This window comes from Oncorhynchus kisutch, unplaced genomic scaffold, assembly GCF_002021735.2.
Source record: "Oncorhynchus kisutch isolate 150728-3 unplaced genomic scaffold, Okis_V2 Okis01b-Okis20b_hom, whole genome shotgun sequence".
Classification (NCBI taxonomy): Eukaryota; Metazoa; Chordata; class Actinopteri; order Salmoniformes; family Salmonidae; genus Oncorhynchus; species Oncorhynchus kisutch.
Window position 1 is genome coordinate 2,971,154 of NW_022261978.1, and position 11,013 is coordinate 2,982,166.

Sequence of the window (11,013 nt, forward strand, 5' to 3'; positions counted from 1 at the left end):
AGTGACTGGACAAGGCTCCCCAGGACTGGGTCGTATTCACTAAACCAGCTAGTGACTGGACAAGGCTCACCAGGACTGGGTCGTATTCACTAAACCAGCTAGTGACTGGACAAGGCTCCCCAGGACTGGGTCGTATTCACTAAACCAGCTAGTGACTGGACAAGGCTCCCCAGGACTGGGTCGTATTCACTAAACCAGCTAGTGACTGGACAAGGTTCCCCAGGACTGGGTCGTATTCACTAAACCAGCTAGTGACTGGACAAGGTTCCCCAGGACTGGGTCGTATTCACTAAACCAGCTAGTGACTGAACAAGGCTCCCCAGGACTGGGTCGTATTCACTAAACCAGCTAGTGACTGGACAAGGCTCCCCAGGACTGGGTCGTATTCACTAAACCAGCTAGTGACTGGACAAGGCTCCACAGGACTGGGTCGTATTCACTAAACCAGCTAGTGACTGGACAAGGCTCACCAGGACTGGGTCGTATTCACTAGACATTAAATGAAAGAAAACAGACAGAAACTGAACTTATCCAATAGGAAAGAATCTCAGTTTACTTTGCATTACATTTCCTGTTGCAACACGTTTGCACTAATGAATACGACCCTGGGCTACCAGTGCTTCTGGGTGTAGTTTACCACTAGGTACAGATCTAGAATCAGCTTCACCTACCACAGTCCTATCTTTAACTAGAAGTAGGGAAAATGCCAAACTGATCCAAAAACAGCATCTAGGGGCAACTTCTCCCTACCTGAACACAGGTGTGGTACCTGACTGTTGACATGGTCCCATAAGGCTCTGTGTAGGGAATAGGGTGTCATGGCTGGGTGGAGGAGAGGGAACAGGTGCCTTCCAGTTGAAACTGGAGAGGGCTCTGTGTTTGTGTGGTACAGTACTGCTCCAGACAAGATGACATGTTCTCTGCAAGTCTTGCATCATGGTTGCTAGGGGCAACAGACTTGTGCTAGCCTCTCTACACTGGCTTCCTGTCAAAGCAAGGGCTGATTTCAAGGTTTTCCTGCTAACCTACAAAGCATTACATGGGCTTGCTCCTACCGATCTCTCTGATTTGGTCCTGCCGTACATACCTATACGTACGCTACGGTCACAAGACGCAGGCCTCCTAATTGTCCCTAGAATTTCTAAGCAAACAGCTGGAGGCAGGGCTTTCTCCTATAGAGCTCCATTTTTATGGAACGGTCTGCCTACCCATGTCAGAGACGCAAACTCGGTCTCAACCTTTAAGTCTTTACTGAAGACTCATCTCTTCAGTGGGTCATATGATTGAGTGTAGTCTGGCCCAGGAGTGGGAAGGTGAACGGAAAGGCTCTGGAGCAACGAACCGCCCTTGCTGTCTCTGCCTGGCCGGTTCCCCTCTTTCCACTGGGATTCTCTGCCTCTAACCCTATTACAGGGGCTGAGTCACTGGCTTGCTGGGGCTCTCTCATGCCGTCCCTGGAGGGGGTGCGTCACCTGAGTGGGTTGATTCACTGTTGTGATCATCCTGTCTGGGTTGGCGCCCCCCCCCCCCCCCCCCTTGGGTTGTGCCGTGGCGGAGATCTTTGTGGGCTATACTCAGCCTTGTCTCAGGATGGTAAGTTGGTGGTTGAAGATATCCCTCTAGTGGTGTGGGGGCTGTGCTTTGGCAAAGTGGGTGGGGTTATATCCTTCCTGTTTGGCCCTGTCCGGGGGTGTCCTCGGACGGGGCCACAGTGTCTCCTGACCCCTCCTGTCTCAGCCTCCAGTATTTATGCTGCAGTAGTTTATGTGTCGGGGGGCTGGGGTCAGTTTGTTATATCTGGAGTACTTCTCCTGTCCTATTCGGTGTCCTGTGTGAATCTAAGTGTGCGTTCTCTAATTCTCTCCTTCTCTCTTTCTTTCTCTCTCTCGGAGGACCTGAGCCCTAGGACCATGCCCCAGGACTACCTGACATGATGACTCCTTGCTGTCCCCAGTCCACCTGGCCATGCTGCTGTTCCAGTTTCAACTGACCTGAGCCCTAGGACCATGCCCCAGGACTACCTGACATGATGACTCCTTGCTGTCCCCAGTCTACCTGGCCATGCTGCTGCTCCAGTTTCAACTTCCACCTGACTGTGCTGCTGCTCTAGTTTCAACTGTTCTGCCTTATTATTATTCGACCATGCTGGTCATTTATGAACATTGAACATCTTGACCATGTTCTGTTATAATCTCCACCCGGCACAGCCAGAAGAGGACTGGCCACCCCACATAGCCTGGTTCCTCTCTAGGTTTCTTCCTAGGTATTGGCCTTTCTAGGGAGTTTTTCCTAGCCACCGTGCTTCTACACCTGCATTGCTTGCTGTTTGGGGTTTTAGGCTGGGTTTCTGTACAGCACTTTGAGATATCAGCTGATGTACGAAGGGCTATATAAATCAATTTGATTTGATTTGAAAAGGTAGAGGACAGGTAGGTACTAGTTCCGTTGTTCCTCTGTCACAGTTATGCACCCACTCACTTGTACTACTGAGTCACGCAATACTTCAAGACAGGCAGCAAGGGCTAGACACTACAATACTGTAGAATACGCACCAGGGTTCAAATACTATTTGAAATCTTTCAAAGACTTTTAGCGTTTGCTCTCTAGCATGTTAGAGTTCCAGGTGGGTGGGGTTTGATCGCCTGCAACTATTCTATTGGTTGCACTGTGCCAGGCAAGCTCAATCAAGCCCAGATCGTGTATTTGAAATGATTTTAAATAGTATTTGAACCCAGGGAAACACACATTTGCTCTGTAAGTGGAACCAACTACCGTGGAGTGGCGTCTCCCTAGATGCTATCTGCCTCTGGTCTAGGAGAGACTGTGTCCAAAACGGCACCATATTTCCTGTTTAAGGCACGTTTTTGGACCAGGGGCCATAGGGTTGAAAAGCAGTGCACTATGTAGGGGATAGGGAACCATTTTGGAATGAAAATCTGTTACATAAACACTGGTTCTGTTCCACTTCAGTTAGGGCTCCTGAGTGGTGCAGCAGTCTAAGGCACCGCATCTCAGTGCTAGGAGGCATCACTACAGACCCTGGTTCTATTCCGGGCTGTATCACATCCGGACGTGATTGGGAGTCCCATAGGGCGGCGCCCAATTGGCCCAGCGTCGTCCGGGTTTGCCGGAGTAGGCCATCATTGTAAATAAGAATTTGTTCTTAACTGACTTGCCTAGTTAAACAAAGGTTTAAAAAGAAAAAGATGTCAACAGGTTAGCTGTGTAGGTAAGGAGAGTAGGATGTATCATGAGGTTTTCAGCCAGTCTGAGGACATACTGCCGACCACAAGAGACTAACACAGGAGAGACCAAACAAAACCATGTGCCTCTCTAACACAAACACACTCTCACTCAGGCAGTCACTCATTAAATCACCACTGCATGTATAAACCCAAACCTGCTGCCACAGAAACCAGCTGTGAGGTCTATTGATCTCTTTCCCTCTCAGATCCAGCTGTGAGGTCTATTGATCTCTTTCCCTCTCAGATCCAGCTGTGAGGTCTATTGATCTCTTCCCCTCTCAGATCCAGCTGTGTTCTGTTATTCACCATTTCTCCTCCTCCTCTCTGAGCACTCAGCAACAGACATATTCCTCTCCTCCTCTCTGAGCACTCAGCAACAGACATATTCCTCTCCTTCTCCTCTCTGAGCACTCAGCAACAGACATATTCCTCTCCTCCTCCTCTCTGAGCACTCAGCAACAGGCATATTCCTCTCCTCCTCATCTCTGAGCACTCAGCAACAGGCATATTCCTCTCCTCCTCTGAGCATTCAGCAACAGACATTCCTCTCCTCCTCCTCTGAGCACTCAGCAACAGACATATTCCTCTCCTTCTCCTCCTCCTCTCTGAGCACTCAGCAACAGACATATTCCTCTCCTCCTCTCCGAGCACTCAGCAACAGGCATATTCCTCTCCTCCTCCTTTCTGAGCACTCAGCAACATACATATTCCTCTCCTCCTCCTCTCTGAGCACTCAGCAACAGACATATTCCTCTCCTCCTCCTCTCTGAGCACTCAGCAAGATATTCCTCTCCTCCTCCTCTCTGAGCACTCAGCAACAGACATATTCCTCTCCTCCTCCTCTCTGAGCACTCAGCAACAGACATATTCCTCTCCTCCTCTCTGAGCACTCAGCAACAGACATATTCCTCTCCTCTCTGAGCACTCAGCAACAGGCATATTCCTCTCCTCCTCTCTGAGCACTTAGCAACAGGCATATTCCTCTCCTCCTCTCTGAGCACTTAGCAACAGGCATATTCCTCTCCTCCTCCTCTCTGAGCACTCAGCAACAGACATATTCCTCTCCTCCTCTCTGAGCACTCAGCAACAGACATATTCCTCTCCTCCTCTCTGAGCACTCAGCAACAGGCATATTCCTCTCCTCCTCCTCTCTGAGCACTCAGCAACAGGCATATTCCTCTCCTCCTCCTCTCTGAGCACTCAGCAACAGGCATATTCCTCTCCTCCTCCTCTCTGAGCACTCAGCAACAGGCATATTCCTCTCCTCCTCCTCTCTGAGCACTCAGCAACAGGCATATTCCTCTCCTCCTCCTCTCTGAGCACTCAGCAACAGGCATATTCCTCTCCTCCTCTCTGAGCACTCAGCAACAGGCATATTCCTCTCCTCCTCCTCTCTGAGCACTCAGCAACAGGCATATTCCTCTCCTCCTCCTCTCTGAGCACTCAGCAACAGGCATATTCCTCTCCTCCTCTCTGAGCACTCAGCAACAGACATATTCCTCTCCTTCTCCTCCTCCTCTCTGAGCACTCAGCAACAGGCATATTCCTCTCCTCCTCCTTTCTGAGCACTCAGCAACAGACATATTCCTCTCCTCCTCCTCTCCGAGCACTCAGCAACAGACATATTCCTCTCCTCCTCCTCTCTGAGCACTCAGCAAGACATATTCCTCTCCTCCTCCTCTCTGAGCACTCAGCAACAGACATATTCCTCTCCTCCTCCTCTCTGAGCACTCAGCAACAGACATATTCCTCTCCTCCTCCTCTCTGAGCACTCAGCAACAGACATATTCCTCTCCTCCTCTCTGAGCACTCAGCAACAGACATATTCCTCTCCTCTCTGAGCACTCAGCAACAGGCATATTCCTCTCCTCCTCTCTGAGCACTTAGCAACAGGCATATTCCTCTCCTCCTCCTCTCTGAGCACTCAGCAACAGACATATTCCTCTCCTCCTCTCTGAGCACTCAGCAACAGACATATTCCTCTCCTCCTCTCTGAGCACTCAGCAACAGGCATATTCCTCTCCTCCTCCTCTCTGAGCACTCAGCAACAGGCATATTCCTCTCCTCCTCCTCTCTGAGCACTCAGCAACAGGCATATTCTTCTCCTCCTCTCTGAGCACTCAGCAACAGACATATTCCTCTCCTCCTCTCTGAGCACTCAGCAACAGGCATATTCCTCTCCTCCTCCTCTCTGAGCACTCAGCAACAGACATATTCCTCTCCTCCTCCTCTCTGAGCACTCAGCAACAGACATATTCCTCTCCTCCTCCTCTCTGAGCACTCAGCAACAGGCATATTCCTCTCCTTCTCTTGCACACATCCCTTTCTTCAACCGCCCACTCATCCAGCAAGTGAGTTCCATCTCTTCCTCTCAATGTCCTTGTATCCCCCCCCCCCTCCTCTCTCTCTCCCCGTCCATCCCTCCCTCTCTCTCCCCGTCCGTCCCTCCCTCTCTCTCTGTCCCTCCCTCCCTCACTCTCCCTCCCCGTCCATCCCTCCCTCTCTCTCCCCATCCCTCCCTCTCTCTCCCCATCCCTCCCTCTCTCTCTCCCCATCCCTCCCTCTCTCTCTCCCCGTCCCTCCCTCCCTCTCTCCGTCCCTCCCTCCCATTCTCTCTGTCCCTCCCTCCCATTCTCTCTGTCCCTCCCTCCCTCACTCTCCCTCCCTCCCTCACTCTCCCTCCTTCCCTCACTCTCCCTCCTCCCTCTCTCCCTCCCCCCTCTCTCTCTAGCCAGTGAGAGGAGAGGTAGAACTGCAATAATGTTTCCCAAACGGAATCCTATTCCCTATATTGTACTCTAATTTACCATAGTGCCCTGTTCAGAAGTAGAGCACTACATAGGGAATAAGGTGCCATTTGTGATGCAACCAGGTGATGTAACCTAATACAGGTAAATGAGGTAACAATGTTTGATTGACTGGAGCACAAAAGAAGGAAGCGCTAACCCATAAGTAAACAACACAGAAGAGGCCAAATCACCACTGTTTCATGGTGATTTAATCACTTTTCACCATGTGCTAATAGGCTGTTATAACACAGGTTCTGTGTCTCAAATGGCACCCTATTCCCTATATAGTGCACTACCAGGTCAAAAGTAGGGTACACGTCAAACACATTCCACAGAGGGCCGAGTGTCTGATGGTTTTCGCTCCTCCCTTGATTTTGATTGATCAATTAAGGCCATTGATTAGTTAGGGACTCCCCTCACCTGGTTGTCCAGGTCTTAACTGGACACAAGGTGAAAGGAGATGGCCCAGTGTCTGCTGGTTTCTCCATGGAATGAGTTGGACTCCCCTCACCTGGTTGTCCAGGTCTTAACTGGACACAAGGTGAAAGGAGATGGCCCAGTGTCTGCTGGTTTCTCCATGGAATGAGTTGGACTCCCCTCACCTGGTTGTCCAGGTCTTAACTGGACACAAGGTGAAAGGAGATGGCCCAGTGTCTGCTGGTTTCTCCATGGAATGAGATGGACTCCCCTCACCTGGTTGTCCAGGTCTTAACTGGACACAAGGTGAAAGGAGATGGCCCAGTGTCTGCTGGTTTCTCCATGGAATGAGATGGACTCCCCTCACCTGGTTGTCCAGGTCTTAACTAGACACAAGGTGAAAGGAGATGGCCCAGTGTCTTCTGGTTTCTCCATGGAATGAGATGGACTCCCCTCACCTGGTTGTCCAGGTCTTAACTGGACACAAGGTGAAAGGAGATGGCCCAGTGTCTGCTGGTTTCTCCATGGAATGAGTTGGACTCCCCTCACCTGGTTGTCCAGGTCTTAACTGGACACAAGGTGAAAGGAGATGGCCCAGTGTCTGCTGGTTTCTCCATGGAATGAGATGGACTCCCCTCACCTGGTTGTCCAGGTCTTAACTAGACACAAGGTGAAAGGAGATGGCCCAGTGTCTGCTGGTTTCTCCATGGAATGAGATGGACTCCCCTCACCTGGTTGTCCAGGTCTTAACTGGACACAAGGTGAAAGGAGATGGCCCAGTGTGTGCTGGTTTCTCCATGGAATGAGTTGGACTCCCCTCACCTGGTTGTCCAGGTCTTAACTGGCCACAAGGTGAAAGGAGATGGCCCAGTGTCTGCTGCTTTCTCCATGGAATGAGTTGGACTCCCCTTCACTAAATCAATCAGATGCTATTAGTGCCCAGCTTGGGATACCTATGGAATATTGGTTTTCCTAGATTCAAACTTGTTGATGTTAGTTTACAGCAGATATACTACCTAGCAGGATCAATGTCCCAACTGCATGACCCCTATACGTTGAACTGTCTGTCCCCTATACATGTCACTCATGTTATGGATTCCAATCACCTGGTCATCTACGTCTTGAATCGGAAACATTGAAAGGAAATAACAAAACCAGCAGACACCCCTGATACACCCCTAGGTCCCTTCAACAAGACATCATGGCCACGAAGACAGGAAGAGAGTTGGAGCCAGAAATCAGGCCAGACTACAAGGGGTGTATTCATTACGGAAACTGTTTAAGAACCAAACGGAAGCAAACAGAGAAAAAGGAAGTAAACAGGAATGGACCTACCCAAATGTGTCCAATAGAAACTCTTGTTTGCGTGTTCCATTTGGAGTAAACCAGAGATCGATAGAGGACTCATCGTGGATATAAACTGTTAACATGGACATTGTCACTGAGGGCTAACTTGCAAGCACGAAAACACTCAACAAATGTCAAGCAAATATATGCCCGGGATACCCTACTAATTGAAGTTTTACTGTACTTTAAAATGGAGATAGCTTTAGCTTCAATGGCACTGCTCATTCTGTCACAGACACTATAACTCATCAGATACAAAGGGGAGTCATCCATCTCTATACAGGAAAAGAGTTTCTGTTGCAAAACGTTTTGCAGCAGACTAAACGTTTTGCTATAGGAATCGGTGTAATGATTACACCCCAGTAATCTTGGGGCAAAACGAATGACTGTCAAACTAGCAGACTGACCAAATGCGTATCTAGCTACTAGTTAGCTTTGATACCTTCACTCCTTAAGGTCCAAGGACCGTGTGCTATTTTCAGAGGTAGACCATCTCTGCAGCCAAAACAGCCAAATACTCCATCTAAACGTCAATCGATTCTCAATTGCGATACGGTTCTAGAACATAAAGCCCTGTACTTTCATATCACAAAATAATTTCCCAAATGTAAAACACATACGATATACACTTACTGTACACTGTTTTAACCGGCTTCATCACAGTCGCAGCTGACAGTATCTTTCAGTGACAACATGTTTCTGTCGGCCTTCTGTTACACACAGGTGTTCAGAGCATGCGAGACAGCAATTAGCATGTAACATTCTTCCGTCTGTCTTCCGTAAACAGCTGTAACATGGAGATATGACCTTGTGGGAACACCAACCCTAACCTTCTAAAAATGTGCGTTTCAATTTAAACTTTTGTTTTGAGAAAAGTATGTATCGCTTATATAAGGTTATGCTTCCAAAACCGTACCGCAAGCAATGCGTGTTAATGTTCAGACCGAACGTCTGGGCTCTTATTAATAACAAACCTCCACTGTAGACGCCTTCGTCCAATTACTCCTGTGTGTAAAGTAACGGAACAGAGTCATGATCAAGGTCAAAGGCTGGATGACTGTCAATCAATAGAAACTCTGGAAAAAGTCAGAGAAGCTCGGAAATCGTTTCGGAAAGTATATTCCTCTTTTAGCAAGCTCCTTGCTAGCTTGTGCAAAACAACTTTAGCATTAGGGGCTAGCTTATTGGATAGCATTGATAAATCCGCCTCCAGACTGCTTTGTCAGTTGAAATATCCGTTACTTTATTATGCCTGGCTTTGTATACTTTAGACAGACCGTACTCACTGGGAATACTTTAGACAGACCGTACTCACTGGGTGAGAGGGATGTCTCCGCGTCCCCCGTAGCGACTGTTTGGAGGAGGTTATCCGGTGTTTCGGTGGTTCTCGGTCCCTACTCCCCCTGCTCCATCGCTGGGAAGAGAGTTGAGGCAGCCAGCTCGACTTCCGCCTTCTCGCTGCTTCCCTGGCGCGAGCGGAATGAACTCTGGAAACTCTGCCAACTTGTCCGCGCAATGACGACGCACAGCCGCTGACCCGACGCATCCCAACGAGCGTCCTGATTGGTCCGTTCCTTTCTGCGTCGCTTGACCCAGCGTTTGCTTAACAATATTCTGTCTTCGCGCTGAGTTGAAACACACTGACCCTGACCTCTCGGTAACCTGTACAGTCCATACAAGTGGGTACAGTACAGTTCAGACTCAGAGATAAATAATATTTTTCCTAAAAACTGCAAACGAAACGAATAGAACTGCTGCCGCGGTAGAATTAAAATAACGTTCAACGCGTTGTCTCTAGAAGCGCGATATCTCTCGTGAATGGGTGTCAGAAGGCTGGTGGAACACAATATCCCTTATGTTCCCCCAAAAACAATGTCCTATTTATAACGTTTCATATGAGGGTTATGAAAAGGCTCGACTTCCTTGCAACCCAACAGTTTTCCCTGACAGTCCCGTCTCTGAAACTCACCAATATTTTCTCAAAAAGAAAGCTGTGACAGAATGGCACACTTCTATGACATACACATTTATTGTGATATTTACATAATTCTCCCACCAACATTATTACTAGTCATGTAAACAATAATGTAAGCAAGCATTTAGGCTACTAGACAAAGAAGCATAATGACCCACATAAAACCATTATTACATTTTAGTGTGCAAATCTAGATTGACAATTTCATATTAGGGTAGAATAATAAACAAAAATACAGTATTCCTTAGTTCTAGATTGAACAAATTCAAGTGTCAAAACAGTTATTTTTGGGGTACATGTTACAATGAATTCCATGTGTAACACACATCTGACAATTATATACAGTGCCTTGCGAAAGTATTCGGCCCCCTTGAACTTTGCGACCTTTTGCCACATTTCAGGCTTCAAACATAAAGATAAAACCATATTTTTTTCAAACTGATAGAGACATACCCCAAGCGACTTACAGCTGTAATCGCAGCAAAGGTGGCGCTACAAAGTATTAACTTAAGGGGGCTGAATAATTTTGCACGCCCAATTTTTCAGTTTTTGATTTGTTTAAAAAAGTTTGAAATATCCAATAAATGTCGTTCCACTTCATGATTGTGTCCCACTTGTGTTGATTCTTCACAAAAAATACAGTTTTATATCTTTATGTTTGAAGCCTGAAATGTGGCAAAAGGTCACAAAGTTCAGGGGGCCGAAATAATTTGCAAGGCACTGTAGGTAAATATTGACATATGTCCAAAATGGTAACCTTTTCCCTAAAAAAGTGCACTGCATTTCACCATTCGAGACGTAACCTATTGAATGACAAAATTCACCTTTCGTCATACTGATTGCAATTCATTGTCATGTACTTAATCTTAACACGAGAAGTCCAGACCCTGTTCATGTCCTTTAGAAAATAACCCAGGTTTGAATACAGGGGGGGGCGGATTGAACACCCTCACCGTTCATGCACCCCCAAGAGGCCATGTATAACCCTGGTTCTGATGACAGGTCAATGAAGTTAGAATAACAGCGGTGAACAACATAGTGGGGGAAAGATTCCCAGTCAATATGGTTCAGAGAACAGGATCCTTATTCAAGTCAATGATGTCATAATGGGTGGACTATTTCTATGGTTCAGAGAGGTTTAGAAACAACACAGGAAGTGATGTAACCAATACAAAGAAACAAAAAGTGCCACTGTCGGCGCGTTATCAGCTATACTGTGCCACTGTCGGCGCGTTATCAG

General features: G+C 47.7%; 1 protein-coding gene across 3 annotated transcripts in view; it reads right to left on the reverse strand.

Annotated features, from left to right (window-relative positions):
* Positions 1-9,380, reverse strand: part of LOC109877380 (soluble calcium-activated nucleotidase 1) — a 40,966-nt gene extending 31,586 nt beyond the window's left edge. Inside the window, exon 1 of one of the 3 annotated variants that reach the window (XM_031811684.1) lies at positions 9,114-9,380. Coding sequence is in view for 1 of the 3 variants with exons in the window: in XM_031811683.1 (XP_031667543.1) it covers positions 8,432-8,456 (25 nt within the window). In the remaining 2 variants the exon portion in view is untranslated. Of the gene's footprint in view, positions 1-8,431; positions 8,472-9,084 lie in introns of those variants that run through there. The other 2 variants (XM_031811685.1, XM_031811683.1) reach the window with 2 other exon arrangements.
* Between the last annotated feature and the right edge of the window lie 1,633 nt (positions 9,381-11,013).